The 22,321-nt window shown below is 43.7% G+C and overlaps 1 gene segment (V, D, J or C); it reads left to right on the forward strand.

The window, feature by feature from the left end:
* The first annotated feature begins 12,652 nt into the window (after positions 1–12,652).
* Positions 12,653–22,321, forward strand: part of LOC118020599 — a 68,536-nt gene continuing 58,867 nt past the window's right edge. The window contains 2 exon segments of the C gene segment in view: positions 12,653–12,695; positions 12,784–13,106. Of these exon segments, the coding sequence occupies positions 12,653–12,695; positions 12,784–13,106 (366 nt within the window).

The following is a 22,321-nucleotide window of genomic DNA, read 5'->3' on the forward strand; positions in this document are numbered from 1 at the left end:
GTATCCAAAATCTATAAAGAACTCATCAAACTCAACACCCAAAGAACAAATGATCCAATCAAGAAATGGGCAGAAGACATGAACAGACATTTTTCCAAAGAAGACATCCAAATGGCCAACAGACACAAGAAAAAGTGCTCAATATCGCTCGGCATCAGGGAAATCCAAATCAAAACCTCAATGAGATACCACCTCACACCAGTCAGAATGGCTAAAAGGAACAAGTCAGGAAACGACAGATGTTGGCGGGGATGGGGAGAAAGGGGAACCCTCCTACACTGTTGGTGGGAATGCAAGCTGGTGCAGCCACTCTGGAAAACAGTATGGAGGTTCCTCAAAAAGTTGAAAATAGAGCTACCATATGATCCAGCAATTGCACTACTGGGTATTTACCCCAAAGATACAAAAGTAGGGATTCAAAAGGGTACGTGCACCCCGATGTTTATAGCAACAATGTCCACAATAGCCAAACTGTGGAAAGAGCCAAGATGTCCATTGACAGATGAATGGATAAAGGAGATGTGTTATATATATACAATGGAATATTATGCAGCCATCAAAAGGAATGAGATCTTGCCATTTGCAATGACGTGGATGGAACTGGAGGGTATTATGTTGAGCGAAATAAGTCAAACAGAGAAAGACATGTATCATATGATCTCACTGATATGAGGAATTCTTAATCTCAGGAAACAAACTGAGGGTTGCTGGAGTTGGGGGTGGGGTGGGAGGGATGGGGTGACTGGGTGATAGACACTGGGGAGGGTATGTGCTCTGGTAAGTGCTGTGAATTGTGCAAGACTGTTGAATCTCAGATCTGTACCTCTGAAACAAATAATGCAATATATGTTAAGAAAAAAAAAAGAAGAAGGTAGCAGGAGGGGAAGAATGAAGCGGGGGAAATCGGAGGGGTAGATGAACCATGAGAGACGATGGACTCTGAAAAACAAACTGAGGGTTCTAGAGGGGAGGGGGTGGGAGGATGGGTTAGCCTGGTGGTGGGTATTGAGGAGGGCACATTCTGCATGGAGCACTGGGTGTTATGCACAAACAATGAATCATGGAACACTTCATCTAAAACTAATTTTGTAATGTATGGGGATTAACATAAGAATTAAAAAAAAGTGAAAAAAAATCATAAAAGGCATAAAATACACATTTCTCCAAAGAAGATATATGAATAACTAATAAGCACCTGAAAATATTTTCAACATTCAGTCCATAGGGGGAAATGAAACTCACAAGGAAACACCACTGCACGGCTGCTATAATGTCTGTCATCAAACAGACAACCTCTAGGATGTGTCAGTGAGAATAGGGAGAAACAAACATTTTTTTAAAAATTGAAACATAATTAACATACAGTGTTATATTAGTTTCAGGTGTACAATATAATAATATGACAATTCCATGAATTCCTTAATGCTCATTACAATGATTGCTCTTAATTCAATTTATTGATTTCCCCTATCCTCTCACCCACCTCCCATCTGGCAACCACCAGTTTGTTCTCTGTATGTAAGAGTCTGGTTTTCTCTCTTTTTTTTCCTATTCCTTCTTTTGTTTTGTGTCTTACATTTCACATACAAGTGAAATCATATGGTAATTGTCTTCCTCTGTCTGTCATATTTCACTTAGTTTTATAACCTCTCAGTCCATCCTTGTTGTTGCAAATGGAAAAATCTCATTCTCTTTTATGGCTGAGTGACATTCCATCTTACATATATACAAGGGGAAACCAAGCTCACACATGGTACAGCAACTTTGGAGAACGAAGAACTTTGACAATTAAAAGTTAAACAGAAACTCACCAAAAGACCCAATGAATCCTCTGCTAGGAACCTATCTAAGAAAAATAAAAACAAATGTCCCCACAAAGACTTGCATGTCAAAAGTCATAACAAGATTAGTCATAATAGAAAACTTGGCAACAATTCCAGTGTCCATCCACTGGTGAATAAACAAAATGCTGTCATCCATGCAAGGGAATAGTATTCAGCAACACAAAGGGACAAACTACTTACAATACAACATGAATGACCCTCAAACACTTTACACTAAGTACAATAAGCCAAATGTAAAAAATGACACATTGTATGATTTAATGTCTATTAATTGTCCAGAAAGGGCACATTTACAAAACTTAAATCCAGTCAGTGGTTTATCTAGGACTGGAAGTAGGAGCAGAGATTAACTGTAAGTAAAGAATCTTTTTTGGATGATAAAATTGCTCTAAAATTGTATTGTGATGTTAGTTTAAAAAGAATAAATTTACTAAAAACCAGGCAATCACACATTTACAATGGATGACTTTTATGGTGTGTAAATTACACCTCCCTAAAGCTGTTTTTTTTATTCAAGGTTAGCTAACATTCTCAGCAGTGATGTCTCCATACTTTTCTAAGTTTTTATTAAAAATTAGAAAAATTATGTTCAAATCTACTGACTATATATAGGGTGACTCTATACATAGAAGAGATTAAAGGGTTCTAATAATAATTGCATGGGGCCCCAGCAGTTAGCCAGACAGTCCTAGGCAAACTAGCATGTGGGTTGGTTACTTTTAGAAAGTGTCAAGTTCCAATTTCAGTGCCTTCATCTAGGTTTATTAGCACAGATTATATGATGCAATTATGTGATGCAATTGAACTATTTATCATGTTAAGTCTTTCTGTGATTTAAAAGGTGACAAACTACCTTTTCCTCAGCATCACGACTGGTTCACTTCAGGTGTCTGACCACACGTAACACCTTCAGCCCAATCGTCTGACAGAGGACTGTGCTTCCTCGTTCCTTCCCCACGGGGAAGCAGGACACGGTTAGACCAACACGCAAACCTGCAAACACACCACCTTTATATCCTTTCAAAGTACATCTAACAAAAGGTACTAATAGTCCAAGTCTCTAAGATACTAAATTTCAAGCCTATCCTTTACAAGAAAAAGTGCTAAGATTTTAATTTTTGGTGCCTCTGATGTCTTTCTTTCTCTCTTCTCACCCATTCCTTCCACAGCTCTACATCTACTCTGTGCCGGCTCTGCACTAGGTGCTGGAGAAAGAAAGTCAGGAGAAGGCAAGCAGACCCCAGACGCCCTCTCCTCCACCAGGGGCCTGTCAGCGCTGGATCCGTCCCCGGGCAGCAGGAGCACAGACTCCTGTTCTGTTTCATTTGTAGCCACTGCCTGAATGAGCCAGCTGTGCTTTAGAGTCGAATCTTATGTTCTAGGCACATTGATTCCATTAATAGTTTTTAATTTTAATTCTTTCCTAACTTGAATGTTCAGTGAAAATATAATACAATAAAGTAAGTCACTTTGAACACTCCTTCTCTGCCTGCAACTTACCTGCATTTTGCCTTGAACAAAGCAGTACCAGCACGACACCCTGCCAATGCTCTAGTTCTAGTTCCGCTCATGATCCAATGAAATGGTAATGCTCCCAAACACCACTAGGTGACGGTAAAAGTCAGAGGCAGGAAGCCAATGGATTCAGAACTGAAGCTTGATGAAGAATGTCTAAGGTGGTATTCTTCCTGTATTATTATCCTGCTGCTCTGAACTTCTAAGTAAATACATGCCTCTGAGAAATTATATTAGATTAGAAAGATAAAATCAAAAGCATGAACTAAAATGTGAACTTCCTTTTTTGCAAAAAAAAAACAAATCCTGACATACAAAAAACACCTCCAGGAAATAACCCTCATAATGAGGTAATCAAGAGTTTAACACTTATTTGAGTTTCTGCTGGCTGAGAAATATATTTTCTGCTAATTCATGTCTATATTTCATCAGATTCTATGCTTTCATGGTTTAACCTACTTTTAGATCCGATACCAATAGTCCAGAATATCAGGTTACTTGGAGTTCCCCTGACTCGCTGTCCCCTTGCTGTGCCTCTGATCACTCACATGAGTCTTTCTGCCTGGAATCTGCTCTACTATTGTGTGTGTGTGTGTGTGTTTCATTACTTACTGAGCTCAATGCTGGGAATAAAATAATGCAGTCTCCAACTCAGTCTGCAATCCCAGTGGTAGAAACAGGCCAGGTCAGTGCTGAGGGCAGTGCAGCCAGCACAGATAACAGGGTTGGGGGAGAGTCCCTGAGGAAATGCAGAGAACACCCTCCCGGCAGCCAGGGGTGAGGGTGGGGTGGGAGAAGTCTTCTCTCCTATGAGTGGAGAGTAGGACTGCAGAGCAACAGTGGAAAGGATAGGAAAGCATGCTAGGCAATGGCTTGAGGGTTTTGGTATGCAATGTGAAAAGTTAAGAGACATGAGGATACAGTACTGGGAGGTTGGACAACTGGGTTAGGTTGGTGAAAATGGTGCTTGCTGCCAGACTAAGGACCATGAATTCCTTAATCCTTTCTGCCACTAATGGCTTTTGGGCAGGAGAAGATGGTGATCAATGCTCTGTTTCTATTAATACTGAAAGGCTGCACATGGATTAGCTGTGAGCATGGACTCCAGCATTGAACCAGGGTTCAAATCCTAGCTCCACCTCTTACTCTTTGTACCACCTTGCACAAATTATTCCCTTCTCTGTGCTTCAATCTGCTCATCTCTGAAACAAGAATAATGAGACTTTCACCTCCTAGAGTGGATTCAGGAACTCCTGGAGCAATGCAAGTGTTCTATGTCACATGGCTTTCTGGTGGGGCTGGGAGAGGCTGACTGAGGCAGGGACACAGGAGGCTGGTGCAGGAACCGCAGCAGGAAAGGCTGAGTGGAAGGTGGAGGAGACAGGAGGTGGTACAATGCATGAGACCCAGGAGGCAGGAATACAGAGGATGGAAATGGCAGGGGGAGCAATGGGATGGGAGCCCTGAGAAAGGGCGGGTCCACAGGGAGACTCTGGTCTCTGTCATGGGCAACCGGGTGGACAGAGATCCCTCCTCACACAGGGGGGTCCTGGAGGATGGTCAGATGAGGGGGTGGCAGGGAATAAGAGAGCATCAAGACCCTTCCCCTGCTCTGCCTGTCTTCTGAGATGCAGATTGCACGTCACAGTGTCTATGGCCCTCGGGTACATTTATCTTACACTCTGGGTCTCACCACGGGTCCCACAGCAAGACCACGTCTCAGTTACTGTCGTATCCTCGGTGTCTGCTGTGTTCAATGTCTGCTCAGTGTTTTCAGAAACAGACTAGGGACAGCTGAGCTTTTGAATGATGAACAAAACACATTTGACAATCATTTTTTTTTTACCTGCTTCAGATTCAAGAGCCAGATAAAACTGAGCAAAAAGAGGTACTTTGACAATGTTTCAACCAAAAACTGTTGTGCTAATAAACTACAAACCAGTGCTATAAGGACATATTCCAACTAGTTAAAAAAATTTCTGGCTACACATATGATTCTTTGACTCAGTATTTATGGCATCTTTCCCTGGGGAATACTTTCCTCCCTGCAGAAATCAACAACATCATCAAAACCAAAGCCCAAAAGAAATAAAAAAAACCCTGATCAGGTCAGACAAATGGCGTAAAGTATGCATTTTGTTAGAGAAATATCAATTCTGAAGCATAATAAATGGATAGTGCTAAATAAATGTAAAAAGTGTTAAGATGGTGAAGAAATATTTAATCAATAAAAAGGTTCCCACCCAAAAGGAGGGAACTACAAGAGGACAGAAAAGAGGAGGAAGCCTGATGTGAGAGCTCAGCACACTCACACATGATGAGAGGGACCATCACAGTGAGGCTCAGGGCCCCGGGGTGGGGGTGGGGGGCGCAGGTAACACTGGGAGAAGCTGGAGGAAGCACCAGCCTCATCTCAGGAGCCAGGTGCTCTTGGTGTTTCATTCATCCTGAGTTCTGCTGTATTAGTGCCTCTGAAATTGACTGAATCACATAAGCATTCAAGCCTCAGTCACATTAATAGGTGATATAACCAAGCTCAATTTGATGTTGACACATAATTACAGAAGTAACTTCTATTAGCTCTCTCTGCTGCTGCTCCAGGATAGGTTTTCATAGAAGAACAGAGGGAACAGATTAGAAGACCTATCTTGATTTGATTTGGGTGATTTATAATTACTCTTGAATAATAATTCTGTACTTAGATATTTCTGCTCTGTCAATGAGATTACCCAATATAAAACCATTTAGAAAGTAATTTTCCTCCACTGTTCCTTGAGGTTATAATCACACTTAACCTTCTCTAGGACATAAGACTTTCTGTTCCTATTAGGCAGGGCAAACTGAGCCAGATGCTGACAGAGCATAATCACAGCATGTGTTGAAAAGGCCTGGATCTCTGCATTGACTCTTGATCATGTCATCAACAAGGGGGTGGGGATGGCTCCTAGGCATCCATTCAGGCCATCATGCAGAGAAGAATTACCCAGTAATGAACCATGCAGCTCAGTCCATCATGGTGCTTCCTAGTCAATGTCTGGGGGTCTCAAAGCCCACAGGTGACGATAACCCCCTGGCAGGGCTCAGGATCCCACAGCGCTAGGAACCCCTCTGCTCACAGGAGGGTGGGGGAAGCCTGAGGTGACTGAGCATTTGTCTGGCTGCCTGTCTCCCTCCTCCCGCCCTCCACGTTCCTCCCTCACCCACAACTCATCCCACTCCAGCACCACCTGTGCTGATGGTGGCCCCTCAAAGCCACCGCCTGCCCTATGGAAGCCACGGGAGACCCTGGAGGGTCTCTGACTCTTAGAGTTGCTGTCTCAGCTCAGCCTGACTGGTTTCCATCTCTCTGTCACTGAGGAACCGGGCTGTTCAGATGCACAAAGTGCTTAGTGTCCTAGGACTGTGATCCCAGGGACAGAGGTGCTGGCTGTTTCTGGTGTTGGAAGGGGCTTTTCCCCAGGGCTCACACTGTCTTCTAGGGAAGCCTGGCCTGACAGCTCAAGAGAGGAGCCACGTTCTCTCCCCATCCTGTCCTCCACCTGCTCTGGATTTCTGCTGGGCCCACTGAAGGATGGAGACCTGAGATCCACCTCACCCCCCGAGTGGGGCTCCGTTCCAATCAGCACTTCCAGGGTCTTCCTTCTAGCTCGGTCCCTAGCCAGTCTCAGGAGCCTAACCTGGCGGGGGGGTGGGGGGGGAACACTTACTGGTTCCTTTTCTGCCTCTTGAGGTGACACTTTGAGATCCAGCAACCACGTCTCCATCTGGGCGAGGAGGCACGGAATGATGAGGAGCACACAGCTGCAAGCCCCTAGAGAAAAACTGGAAGGACAGATGTGACCAGGAGAGGGAAATGCAGTTTCCGGGAGCTCACACTGGAAAACGAGGCTTCACCATTATAGACGGTGATGGTACAGAACACATGGGAGGCTGGACCTGTGACAGGATCACTTTGGGAGTAAAAAGGCACTGGTCACTGCTGTCGTCAGCTGAAAGACACATAATCCAGCACCATTCGAATTAGACATTTTACGTGGGGAAGACACCTGCCCCCAAACACACCTGATTGAGCCAGAAGCTCCTAATGCCTGGAAAAGCTCAGCCAGGCCCGGCTCCTGCCCACATCACTCTGTCTCCGGCCCCTGAACGTGCACTGGGCCAACATGGACTTCTCCATGGCGCCCGATCCCTCCCTGGCTACTGGTGCTCTCCCTCCTCCCAGGGTCTAGCAGGCTAGTGTGCTGGAACCTAAGTTTTGTCCCCCACTAGGTGCAACATGCAAAGGCACCCTCCCCACAGAAGGGACCCCTGAAATGCAGAGGCGGGGCTCCCCCTAGTGGTTGGGAGCTCAGAGATCATCCTGCAGGACCTTGTCCCTCATCCCCCAACTAGGGTTCCTAGCGACATGACACCTGCCCAGAGTGATGCCAACAGGAGCCTGACTGACAGAATGGGGTCAGGGGACATCGGGTGTGAAGTCTGTAAGTATTAACACAGCTGCAGAGCCAGCATTGGTTAGCAAATCACCACACACACACACACACATGCCCTGTAGTCAGAGTGAGCTTCCTGGAAGAGGAGGCATTTTACATTCTGATACTCATTAAGTTTACAGGCTGACACGAGATGCAATTTAGTACTAACGTACATGTATCACTAAAAACCTAACAACCTTCATAAACAGCAATTCCTTCTCATACCAGCCACATTTTTGGTCAATATTTTTCTGACATTTTATATTTACAGGTATATAATATTAATAGGTCATATAGAAAAGTCCAGTCACTGCCCCAATGTCTATACAGGAGAATTTTTAATATCTTTCACTGGATTACTCTTTTTTCCCTCCATAACTGTGTACTCAATGTAAGCTCATTAGGAAGGAACATCATTAGCGTTCTCCACTTGTTCACTTCTCTGCCAGCACCCACTCACGTTTCTTATGGAATTCAGTGTAAAATCAATACAATTCAATTCTTCATTTCCCCAGTAACTGATAAAGTCTCTACCGCCCTGCTCTGTGTTCTGAATCTGCTGCAGGGATCGTATGTACACGTGCAAGGAGCAAATAAAGGAGAGACTGAGGGATGGATCAGTTCACAGAAGTCAAGACACACTAATTGCGGGATTAGCCTGGACTCAAATCTCAAACTGAATATCACAAGAAATGAGAGAACGCTTTCATGGTGCTGGAGAGGACAGATTTTCTTAAACAGGACTCCAAAGTAGGCAAAGTATGTGCCAACAAGAGATTGACTACAAAACTGAGAATCTCTAGTTAATGAAAGGGCTTTAGACAAAGTTTAGACAATTGATAGATTAGCTGAGGATATTTGTAACAACTAAAACTCAGAATGGATAAATATCTAAGAGACATAAATTTGTTCAAGTTACAAGTAATTAAAATGATTATTATCATCTTAATTAATTTTTCATAATTTAATGTTTATGTCATTGTATATTTGTATTTATATTTAATATTAATCAATTACTGTTAATAGTATAGAAAATAATAAATAACAATCTTTATTAGCTGAAACGTTCCTAAATGTTCTGCATGTTGTACATTATTAAATCTTCATGAACCTTTGAGGTAGCTGCTGATTTTCCTGTCTGCAGATGAGGAGCTGAGAAACAGCGGTAAGAGCACTGACTCCAGGGCTCACAGGCAGGACATGGGGGGCCCGGCAACAGCACAGGAGGCTTGGCTCTGCTGTGCGCTGTAGCCTCTGCGAGCCAGCCTCCCCTTTGCTGCACCTAAAGCACACGGAGAAGCTCGTGTCTGAGGGAGACACTTCATGGGCACCTGGTGTAAACAGAGACCCTCAGCTTCCTCATCATCAGACAGGAGCCCAGAACCTCCTCAAACAACGTGATGCTGTGTGGGAGCCCTCAGGCTGGTAAAATCTTCGCTGTCAGATAACAGGATGGACGGTGGTTATGGAGAACGTGGATGTGTATTTCCCGGGACCAGCAACCCTGGGATGAGATTCCCGGGGAAATGCTTACTCCCAGCGTGCAGAGCTCCTGAGCTGTCGGTGACAGGCTTGCTGGTGAAGCCAGCCTGGGCAACAGTATGAGTGTCTGTCACTGTCAGTGGATGAATTAATGCAGTGGCTGTAGCTTGGGGCACCGAGGAGCAGTGAACTGGGGGACAGACAGATGGACAGACACGGATTGACAGGAATGCTGTGCCATTTATGTAAATGTAAATATGCATTATTCACAAGCAAATCTCTGTAGTTTTCACAGGTACGTAAGAGACCAAACATATCAGTCGATCCTCTCATTTGAGGCTGGGAAATTGGGGCCATGCAAGGAGGAGCCACTTACACAAAACTACCACCCATACTGAGTACACATTTGGAAAAAATAGGTTTCCTGCCTAGTATTTCTGGGCCCTTCCCCTCACTAAGCTGATCTTTGTTGTAATACACTTCATTCACCTGGGCTCCAACACGGAGGACTATAAGGTGTGTGTCATACCTGCAATGGCCAGCAGGGGGTGGTAGAAGTCAGTGTAAGTAATAAGTAAAATAATGTAGGTTTTTAAGAGGGAAGCACATTATTTAAAACAAATGGGAAATTTAATAAGATCAGAATTTGCATTCAAAGAAACAACTCAGGGAGAACAGAAATTAATCTCTGAATCAAAAACATCCAAGCAGGGTACGTAGGGCACATGCTTCGTTAACCTGGCTGACTTGAAGTTCATGGTGTGCTCTTCTTAGTGGGGCTACTCAACCTCTCAAAGCCTCTGTCTGATCTGAAGAATGGGATTAATAACACCTGTTTTATGCTTGCAGGGAAGGAATCAATATGTACCATGTATGACATTCAATAAAATGTATTTGACATTATTAATGGATCAATGATTACTGTTACGACCTTAAAAAAATTAGTCTCTCCAAAAGGCAAGCAGCTATTGTTTCACCAGTGTTAGAAGAGTCTCTACTATATTCTGAGGCCCAGCACTGTTACCTGAATGCTCTTCAAGAACAGTTTATGCCCCTTGCTCCCTGGCATGTGAGAGAGATTCTTGAATTCTGCAATCTCACTGAAATTTTCCTCATGACCCCTTACTCTTTAGAGGTTAAACATAACTCTCTCTGTCTCTGTGTATATATATGTTGAATTCTACGTATATAGAATGGGTGGTGTGACAGGTTTTGCATTTGTTAGCTTTGTGTTTGAATCAAGGCTCCATTATTTATGTGATGGCACAGATGAAATATTTTAAGATTCCAGTTAGCTGCTCTGTCATATGTGGTTGTTATAACTATGTTGACGTGTTATTATAAGGAATAAGTGGTTATAAGAGTCACATCATACTTCAGACTGACTGATGGTATTTATTTACAAAGCAACCAACTTGGTCCAATCCCTGGCCCATGGTGGATGGTGTCCCCAGTGTGAGCATTATTATTCCCATTTACAGGGACTTTCCCAAGGACACACATCCTCCAAGTGGCAGGGCTTGGACTGGAGCAGTCATTCTGTCCTTGTCAATGTAATAAATCCTCCCAGAGTTAGGAGGTATCATTCAGACTCTTCCAAGTGTCCCATTTGGCAGCTACGTACTGAGAAGGACCTCTCCCCTCAGCGTACCATTGATCAGATGACATCGTTGCCTGCGCAGAGAGCTGGGCTCCCAGGCTTGGCCCCATGACTGGACCATTCCTGAGGCCAGCAGGTCTGGGAGGCTGGCAGGAACATGGAGTCGGTCTGAACCCACCGTTCCCTGCAGACCGTGAGCTCCTGGCAGCCTCAGAGCCTGTGGCAAAAGCAGTCAGATGGGAAGCTTTGATTGCAGTTTCTGAAGTAGACTTCTCTTATTACCACTTTAAGAACACTCTTTCTGCTTTAATGTGATGACAATTTTATATTTTCTTATTTTTGAAACCACGAGTCTTCTGTCCCAGGAAGGATTTTCTGGGACTGCAAGGCATTGAGCTTGCCTGGGAGCGTCTGTTCTCAGAGCTGCTCCTGGGACAGCAGGAGCACATGGGGTCCTTGAGCAAAGGACAGTCACCCCAAGTCCCTGTGCTTCCTCACCTCCCAGCTTCTGTGATGACACTTGTTATTTGTACTTTTTGATAATAGGCATTCAAATAGGTGTGAAGTGATATCTCATTGTGTATTTGATTTGCATTTCCCTGGATTTCAGATAAACAACAAATAATTTTGTAGTTTATGTCCAGATATTGCATAGCATTTTGCACTATTTTTCCATTAAATCTGGCAACCCTATGTGAGGTTACCTTTTTGCCTCAGGAACAACAGCAATTCTCTTTTAAATTAACTTGCTTTGCTTGCATTCTCGTGCTCGTGCACACACACACACACACACTCACACACACACACATACACCTGATTTTCCATAACTGTAATATTCCCTGTAATACTACACTATGAGGACCCCAGAAATCATCTACTGTAACTAGTCCAGTTTTAAGATGAAATACCAATCCCCAACATTTCCTGAGCTTTTTCTTTGCATCTGGGACAGGACACAGGCTTTGCTTACATTCCCTGCTTACTCTGCATGCAACCTAATGAGGTCCCTTTGACATATGAGGAAAAGGAGAACTAGCTTGCCCAAGACTCCTGTGTACAGCTATCATGTCATGTTAGGGCATTTACATGTTCCGAGGAGACCTCTGGGAGAAATGCCCCAGTGCTAGCTCAGGGGGCCTGCTGCCTTTTCAGCAGGGATCTCTGCTCTGTGCTTGTCCCTGCATCCCGAGCAGCCTGCACACCCATTGCTCTGTCAGTACCAAGTGGCCATTTGAGGCTTGAGATTTGTCTCCAGGCAGACCTGGCTCACAACCCCATCTCCTAATCCTCCTTAGGCATGTTGCCTAAGGTTACTTAAAATACCAGCCAGGCTTTCCCCATTTCTAAATTGAGGGTATTACCATTCATCCCACAGGGTGATTTTCAGATGTGATAAAAAAAAATAAGCTGAAACAAATTAGTGTGGTGCTCAGGTGTAGTCGAAGTCCAATCAAGGATTGCTGTTATCACTGGTATTCTCCTTGCACCAACATTCCTCATTGTTTCTCAGCCCCCTAACCATGGATGTTCCCTCCACCCCTTGTGGTCAGACCTGTCCCTGCCCTCTGGCCCCTCCCTCCCTTTCTCCTGCCTCTCTCTCATCATTACCTGCAGGTGCCTCAGGGAAGCAGAAGCTCAGATCCTAACCTGCCCTCTGCCACCACCCAGGCAGTCTCCTCCCAGCAAGTGCATCTAGGAGGTCACCCTGGGTTTCTTTCCAGGTAGGAAGCAGAACCATGCTGGGTCTCCTTGCCATCCTGTGCACTCTCCTGTTTCCCGGTAAGTCCAGACACGCTCCCCCCGTGCAGGGTACCCTGAGGCTCCTGGCCATCCCTGTCTCACCACTGTCCCCTCCTCCCCCTGGCAGGTGGTGGAGCAGGGCTCAAGCTGGATCAGCCTGCTTTGGTGGTGGTGCGCTTGCCCCTGGAGAGCTCAGCCACCCTGCAATGCAAAGTAGACACCTCCGTCAGCTATGTCCACTGGTACCGCCACCAGGAGGGTACGGCCCCCAAGAGGCTCCTCTACCTAGACATGTCCAGGTCCTATGTGCAGAGGGATTTTCCCATGAAAGCAGACAAAGTCAATGCCAAGAAGGGCAGGGAGAGCAACAGCTGTATTCTGTCGGTGCTGAAGCTGGAGAAGCGTGACGAGGGCGTGTACTACTGCGCTGCCTGGCAAGAGCACAGCCCTGTGCTCTGACCAGGTCCCTGAGCAAAAAGGTCTCTGTCTCCCAGGGCGCTCCATGCCCGGCATCTTCCACCGGCTCTGGGTCCCTGGGGTTGCCCTGGGTCAGCCTCAGCACCCCAGACTCTCGCTCTCCGCGGGTCCACTGCACAGAACCCTGCAGGCTAAGGAGCCCCTGGCGCGCAGTCTGGCGCAGACCCAGCGAGCTGTCCAGTCTGGAGGGACTTTTCTAAAGATCGTCCGGCGCAGCGTTTCTGAAGCGCTTGGAGCAGAATCTGTGCTGCTCAATGCAGTAGCCACTAGCCACTAGCCACATGTAGCTCCTGAGCACTTGAAATGTAGCTAGTGCACTAGTGCAAACTGAGATGGGCTGTTTGTGTAGCATACAAATCACATTTGGAGACTATAAAAACAGATGAAATATCCTAGTAATTTCTATATTGATTACTGTTGAAACACTATTTTGGATATCTCGCAGTAAATAAAAACAGTCCTAGAATTTTGTTTCTTTAACTTTTTAAAAAATGCCACAGTTAGAAAATGTGTCTCAAATTGTGACATACATTTATTTCTACTGAACAGAGCTGTGACAGACCGGCGACTGAAGATTCTGGCCATCACCAGTGAAGAATGTGAGAATAAAGTATTGTGAAAATCATTCAAGAGAGAGATTTACCATAAAATGATTGAAAACTGAGATTGGAAGTCACCTTCTGATTCCATTTTCTAAGTTGCTGCCCTGCCCACTGCTAGTTACTTTACAGTGGAGAATCAGGGATCAAAAGCACCGAAAACAGCAGGGCTAGCTTCTCAGCATCCTCATGCACTGGCAAGCTTGGTGCTCAACTCCTGTGCGGGGACATGATCCTCAGGCAGGTTGATGTATCAACCTTGGTTGAGCCCGGGGCCTACAGCCTTCCACTTCTCCTTGAATGCTACTCCATATGGGATTTGGGGGCCAGATTCCCTGGACCTCTGTTATCGCCTCTGTAAAATGGGTGTTTTACCTGCCACGATTATGTGACCGATTTCTGTTAAAGCAAAATTGTACAAATAAGATACCAATATGTTTACTAACTTCTTATAAAGTTTGTCAACTTCTTCAGAAAAAAAAAGAAAATCTATATTACTGATCCTCCAGTCCCAAACAGGAAAACACCTGCTGCCATATGTGGGGAAGAAGCAAAAGCTGTCTGAGGAGGTCTAAGCTGAATTAATTGTATTTTCAATCAAAGATTCAAATTTTATGTACACTTAATAGCATTGGTAAACATGATTATTGAGAGGAAAGTCCAAAACACTTATTATAATTTCGTTACAGAGAAATTAGCTAAATATGAAGACGCTGTCATGAGAAGTCCTCCCAAGTCAATTTAAATCTCAGTTTGCAACATGGGTCTATAGTGCCTTTGAGTTACAAGCTGAGAGGACAATGGTCTTGTGCATGGAGAAAACAACCCCTATGTGGAGAGAACAACAAGTCATTTTTGGAGTCATTTCTTCCTCCTGCCCTTCTCCTTGAGGATAAGGTGAGCTTCACCAAGGACACTTTGACCACACACAGTAAAGCCAGACCAGCCAGAGACCAATAAGCCCTCCCATCCTAAGTAAATGTTTGCTAATTAAATGGTTGTTTAAATGGCTGATTCTAACAACACTGAAAGCATCTTGTTAAAATGTACAGGACCAAGTACAGTGGTGACTCCATTAATGTCTGTTGAAGTGAGATTGATATTTTTACTATTAGAGAGGGGCTCACATTACCTCACAGGTGGGGGATTTTGCATAGATGGATGCTTGAAATATCCTGATGATTTGGGCTCAACTCATTTATTTCATTCCTGAGGTGGGTGAGACACAATGATTTTGAGTAATAGAAACAACATTATATTATGAAATTGATGCCGAAAAAAGTCTAAGAACATCTCAAAAAATCAGTTTTCATAGTTATATTATCCATTCTCAATTGATCACACACACTAGTAGTGGGCAAAATGTCATGTCTGTTACATGAGAGTCATCTTCTAAAAATCACAACTCTAAAAATTTCTGGGAACACCTGGAAATCTATGCTGATTGTTTTGTGTTGGGTGTTCTTTATGTTCCACCCCCAGGATGGGTTCAGGGACACCATCTTGGGTAGAGGAAAGGGCACAACTTGGAGAGGTCACTTCTAAACATTGGGATCAGGAGAGTTTTTACTATGTTACTTCCATACCCTAATTGACTCATGGAAAACCTGTATGGCTTTTGATTTTTATTTTAAAATTTATTGTTAAAAAGAATTCACATGTTACTTAATATTAAAATTCTTGCATATTATTGAACACTTAGACACATGAAGTCTGATGGTTAGAAATGTGTGTAATAGCCTCTGTCTTGACCACTATTTCTCCCCTCTTCTCCAACAACCTTTGCTTCTTTTACAAAACAAAATCTTGTTTTCTCTGCTGATTCCTACTGACTCCATCTGCCAAGTTAGAGACCAGGTTCATGCTTGGAGAGCTCAGAGTAACTTCTTCGGCTGAGTGGGTCTTTTCCCCAGTGAAGGACAGATACCAGGTACTATAGACAGTGGCAGTGATACTGAGTCTTCTAGTAACACTGTACTTAATTTCCTGGGTTTCCTTACATCTCTTTTGTCCACATGCAGATGAGCGAATGAGATCATCCCAAGCAGAATTGCACACAACCATAGTTTTTTTCAACATAGTTGTTTGGCACTTTTATTGCCTGAAAACATGATCTGCTACCATTCATGGAAGTTTGCTAGAAAATCAACCTCACATGTTCACCTGGAGACTGAGAGGAAGATAGGCTTTCAAGTAGGACCCTGTGTGTCCCCTGCTGTGGGGGGACAGATTTCTCCCCTAGGCAAAGGACAAGAATGGATGCTGAGGTGTGCAAAGGATTGATACTGTGAAAGCTCCTATTTCCTCCTCAGGATCAATGCTCCACTTTTCTCCCCATCGCTCTGTGCCCCAGGAACCTAACCCCTGTGAATTACAGTAATGGGAATCTTTGCTCTGATTTCCAATGGAAAGTTGGCCAATGGAATTTGAAGTTCAAAGAACCATCACCATGTCACCTGACAAAAGTATTTCTTCTTGGGAACTAGATTTCCAAGCCTGTGGATCCAGGGCCCTGAGAAAAAAGAAACACATTCCTCCAGTGGGTTGAGTGGTATAAAAGAGAATTACTTCTCCCACATGCACCTCTTATGCCTGAACATGAAGCTCTGGGTATGGCAGGAGTTGTCACTATATGTTGGTCCCTGTGAGGATACAGGCCTCCTTCAGGGAGGGAGCCCTAAGCTCACTCTCTCCCACTTCTCAGTCTCTTGCTGCTGCTTCCATTAGCTGCTCCCAAACAGCAACCAGAGAATAAGGAAAACCATCTGTGCAGTCCATGAGGGTCTACCTCATAATGCCCAAGGCAAGGTAAAGAGAAGTAGACTGTCCATCTGGAGGAACAAAAGAATAAAAATCAACTAGACAGTCAAATAAAAAGGTTGTATTTGCCCCCACATAAGTAAAACAAGTTGAAGAGTTGGGAGATTTTATCTGGTTCCTTTCATTTCTCATTACACAAAGCCACCAAAGTCCCATCTCTAACAGACCAGGATGTGCCCTGTTCCCTCAGTAAGAAAACAGGAAACTGGACAAGTGTTGAGAAATTATCGTTAAATGTTGTGCTTTTCTAGTTGATGAATTCAGTAGAGAGGAGCATGTAGATTATTTCTAATGCTTTTGTTCTTCAGTTAAATCAGGGATTCTGAGGTATTTGCCGATTTATTAGAGGTAAGTCATCATCACCTAAGTAGAATAAAATAAATAAAGAGATCTCTATCTCTGTGTAGAATAATGATTACAGGGCTTTATGAACCCATATTATGATGAATTCAATTCTGTGTTCTTGATGTTCTTTAATACAATAAACAAGTGGGCAGTAGTGAACCAATCTTAACTCTTATGAAAAAAAAGTAGAGAAATGCCTGCCATTTTCATAATGTCAACTAAAATCCAGCCTCTCACGTTTGTTATAATTGTTCTATCATTTCTGTCCTTCCTTCATCTACTTTTCTGCCATTTATGAGTCAACATTTAAATGTTTCACTCACAAACTGATCATTCCTATCTATTGTGAGTTCTGTTGCCTTTATTTTTTTAACTTCTAAATTGAAGTTACCAAATAATTACCAAAAATCTGTAGTTATATTCTGAAAGTGGTAGAATTAGTATTTGTAATCCACATGTCAACATATTACTTTGATTGATTTCCTTTGCTCTAAGAAAAAGAATTAAGTTCTTTTGAAATTTAATAAACATAATGTTCTGATAAGATTTTAATAATAGCTATTTTTTTACTGAAACCTCCTTCTGTACTAGGTAGGCAGTGTATTAAGCACTTTATATACTTCTTGTTATGTAATGCCTCAGTATCAGAGGAAAGGGAGTTGATGGCTACCATTGTACCCCCACAGATGTCACTAATCCTGCTCTAAATGTCTGGTTTGACATAATTTCCTATTGATTTGCTTTCCTATTTAGAGACTCTGTTGAAGTGGTCTGATTATCTCAGAGAGAAGTAAGGTTCTCAGAGATTTTCGATAACTGAAAAGCTCAATCTGAAGGTGCTGGCAATGAATAAATTGGAATTCATATCCATTTAGCTGCCAGATAATATGCTACATGTTGAGTCTGTTGAGGAAATCATGTGATCATTCTAAAAATCCTGCAGATACACCTATTTCATGGAAGATAGAATTGATGCTTAGACAAGAACAGAAGGTGCAAGGGGGAAACTTTACATCCCATGGTGTGGTGTGAGTCAGTGGTTCAGGGTTGGTTATGGCACAAGATAGTTCTGACAAAGAGGCTGAATCCTAAAGACCAGCAGGACAAAGGGCTGGAAGAAGGTGGGCGGAAGACTGTAAGAACTAATTCCGCTCCTCCCATGTGTAGTGATGTCCTCAGAATGAGCAGGAGACAGACAAACAAAGGATGAGGAATGTGCCAAAGGAGATTGTCCTAACTTGAAAGAGTCTGTTCTAACCGAGAGGAAACTATTTTCAGTTGGTAAGGTTAACACATCCCTCCAATATCAGAATGAAGAAGAGATGACATACATACATTATCAACAATAATGACACTTCTTTTACCTGCAACAAACCTGGAGTTGCAGCCTCTGATTGTTGTTACCAGTGTGCCCTGCTCATGTGTGCCTATGTGAGGGGGCACAGTGGGGAACAAAATCCATCCCATACCCACCCTTCTCTATACCCTGAGCAGAGCTGTGTCAGCTTGGAGAAAGAGTGACTTTTTCTAATTATTCTGCAAAGGCTGTGTCCTTTTTTATTTAGTTAAAATGGAGACTTCTGTGCTACAGAGACTTGGTTCAGAAGGTAGTAACTACATAGTTATGTAGACAAGATCCAGGGTTTTAAAAAACTTAATCTATGAAGCTTTCTGACTCTAAAAAAGATAAACTAATCTACAAAAAGTGTTGTTCAAGAACCAATGAAAATACTATTGTTTGAACCTAGGAACCAAATTTTACAATTCAAATCCTTGAGAGAAACTGACGGTCATGAGAAATGCAGTAAAACAGCAACAACAAAAGCCAGCATTTGCATAGACCCCAGGGGCCCCAGACTGTGGAGTGAGAGGAGGAGGTCAGCTGGAGCATCTAGAGTTGACTTCTGTGGAGCAGAGATGCTCCCATCCCAGTAACTGCTGTGAGATTATGAGATGAGAAATCCAAGATGCTTAGGATCCAGCCTGGAGGAGGGCTCAGTATTATCATCAGTGCTTCTTTTAAATTTCACATCTGTCTCTACCCCTTACCATGAAATAATTGGGACAATTAATTTAGAAAAGTCTCCCTTGATGCACATTTGCAATATTTCTATCTGCACTAGATATACCTGTGTCTATGCCTCTGTCAGTCTTTGTCTTCATTTCTGTCTCTCTCTCCGTATCTCTCGGTCTACATATCTGTGTCTATATCTCTGTCTCACTCTCTCTCTCTTTACAGTTAGTAGCCAAAATGACACAACCGAAATATCTATATCCACAGTAGAAAAAAGGATAATTACATTTATGTACCATACTCAACATTGCACCTGCCACCTTAGTCATTTACTGATACCAAAAAAAAAAAAAAAAGAATCAGACCTTGGGTATCTGATACATATTTGGTCTCTTATAACACTCGCTCAGAGGCAATATGAGAACAATAAATAGGCAGCACTGAGACATCCTGTCTCCTCTACTGCAATTCTTTTTATACAGTCCACAGAACACAGTAGATGAAACCACGTGCAAATGTACAAAATCTTAGAGGAGCCAGACAGTCCACCGCAAGAACCGCTCTTCAGTTCTGGACTCTCATCCTTTCCACATGGGCAACCTCAGCCCTAGTCCCAGCTTCAGCCTCAGCCTCAGCCCCCACTCTGTGCTCCCTGACAGGTACCTCAGTCCTAAAATCAAGGGGAAAAGAAGCAGACAGTCCAGTCACCAGCTGTGCCTGCAGGCTGTCAGCCCTCCTGCTCCAACTTCGCATTGACCTGATGGTCTCCTGATGAGAGCTTCTGGCTGGGGTTGTTGAGAACAGTGTGAGTCAGGAACCATCAGGTCTTTGTCCTGAGAGAGTTCTAGGCAGTATGGATGGTACAGGCTGCATAACAAGGGACTTGAAATGGAGGGAGGGCGGGTGACTGTGGTCATAGACCTGACTGTGAGGGCCAGGTGCAGTGCCAAATGAAGGAAGATGAACGCAAGTGCTGCTGGGATACAAGTGCTCCCAAGGAGGACCTATGTCTCTGGTGTCTGTGACCTTGCCAGGGTCTGCACATGCCTTGTCTCTCATGCAGTCTCCGTACACCCTTGCTGAATTAATGTGTGAATCAGTGAATTTCAGGAAGCATTATTGAGGAATAGTATTTAGAGTATTCCTGTAATGAATCTTAAACATGCATTCTAGAACCTTGATAGAAATATATACACAGAGGGGGCCGGAGCAAGATGGCGGAGGAGTAGGAGACCTGGATTTTGTCTGGTCTCAGGAATTCAGCTGGATAGGGATCAAACCATTCTGAACACCTACAAACCCAACAGGAGATCGAAGAAAGGAATAGCAACAACTCTCTGAACAGAAAAGCGACCACTTTCTGGAAGGTAGGACGTGCGGAGAAGTGAATCCGAGGCGATATTCGGGAGGATAGACGGCGGGGGAGGGGCCTCCGTCGGCCGCTTCTGGCAAGTGATAGAACCACGGAGCACAAAATCGGGACTTTTAAAAGTCTGCTCCGCTGAGGACGTCACTCTGTGGCTAAGCAGGGGGTGGAACCCTCCGGGACAGTGTGGTCTCAGGACCCTTGGGATCACAGAAAGACCGGGGGTGCCTGAGTGTGGCCAAGCTCCCAGGTAACGGAGCAGGGAAGCCGGCTGCAGAGGCGGAGCCCAGGCGCAGGCTCTCAGCTCGGGGTGGCCATAGACCGGGATCCGCGGCACAGTCGGGCCCCTGCGCCTCCAGCAGGGACCCAACAAGCGGCAGATCCGGGGAGACTCACCTTCCTCCCCCGGGAAGAGTCGCGCGGGAGTGCACCGCAGGGATCTCCTGCGTTTGGAGACTCCACCCGGGGTCGGGTGCCAGAGAGAGAAACGCGCGGTCACAGGCCGGGTGAGCCCGGAGTGCGGCCGGAGACCGGGGAGACGGGAGTGACTGACGGCTTTTCTCTGGGGGCTCACTGAGGAGCGGGGCCTGAATTCTGGGCTCCTCCGGGGCGGAGATTGGGAGGCCGCCATTTTCACTCTCTGCCTCCAAAGCTGTCCGGAAAACTCGCAGGGAACAAAAGCCCCGGAGAGCAAACGCGAGCAGATTACTTAGCCGGGAGGGGGCAAGGGCGGGGCCATTCCGCCTCCGGCAGAGACATTTGGGAACCATGGCAACAGGCCCCTCCCCAGAAGATCAGCAAGAACAGCCAGCCAAGACCAAGTTTACCGATCAATGAGAACGGCAGAACTCCAGCGCTAGGGGACTACTGCACATAGAATTCACAGCTTTTTTACCATGATTCTTTAGTCTTTTAAAGTTAATTTTTTTTAACTGTCTTTTTGTCTTTTTATTTCTTTTTGAATTTTTCTTTTTCCCTTTTTCAACCAACATCTTATCAATCCCTTTTTAAAGAAAAAAAACATTTTTATTTTTCATTTTTAGAGTCATATTCTATCCCTTCATAGTAGTTACCCATATTTTTGGCATATATATATAAGTTGTTCTCTCTTTAAAATTTTGAGATAGTTTCTTCTAACAGATTAAAATATACCCTAAATCTCTAGTATATGGTGTTTTCTATTCCCCTGCCTGATCACATCCTCTCCCTTTTTTTTCTTTTTCTTTTTTCTTTTTTTAAATCCTCTTCTTTCTTTTTTCAAACAACTTCTTATCAATTCCTTTTATAAAATTTTTTATAATTTCCATTTTTACAGTCATATTCCATCCCTTCATCATATCAACTCTTATTTTTATACATATATAAGTTTTTCTTTCTTTAAAATCTTGGGAGGCACTTTCTTCTAAAAGACCAAAATACACCCCAAATCTAGTGTGTGGCACTGATCTATATACCATATAGATCATATTTGATCACATTCTGGTTTTGTTGTTGTTGTTGTTGTTTTGTTTTGTTTTATTTGTTTTTGTTTTTATCTTTTTCTTTTTCTTTTTCTTTTTTCTCTCTTTCCCTTTCTTATCCCACTGCTTCAGGTATTTTCTGATTTGTTTAGAGTATATTTTCTGGGGATGTGGTTACTCTGCTAGCATTTTGTTCTCTCATTAATCTATTCTCCTCTGCACAAAATGACAAGACAGAAAAAATCACCTCAACAAAAAGAACAAGAGGTAGTACCGACTGCCAGGGACCTACTCGATACGGACATTAGTACGATGTCAGATCTAGGGTTCAGAATCATCACTTTAAAGATACTAGCTGGGCTTGAAAAAAATATGGAAGTTATTAGAGAAACCCTTTCTGGAGAAGTAAAAGAGCTAAAATCCAACCAAGTAGAAATCAAAAAGGCTATTAATGAGGTACAATCAAAAATGGGGGTGCTAACTGCTAGAATAAATGAGGCAGAAGAGAGAATCAGTAATATAGAAGATGAAATGATGGAAAATAAAGAAGCTGAGAAAAAGAGAGATAAACAACTACTGGATCA

Source organism: Mirounga leonina, unplaced genomic scaffold (genome assembly GCF_011800145.1).
Source record: "Mirounga leonina isolate KUSES-001 unplaced genomic scaffold, KU_Mleo_1.0 Mir_174, whole genome shotgun sequence".
Lineage (NCBI taxonomy): Eukaryota > Metazoa > Chordata > Mammalia > Carnivora > Phocidae > Mirounga > Mirounga leonina.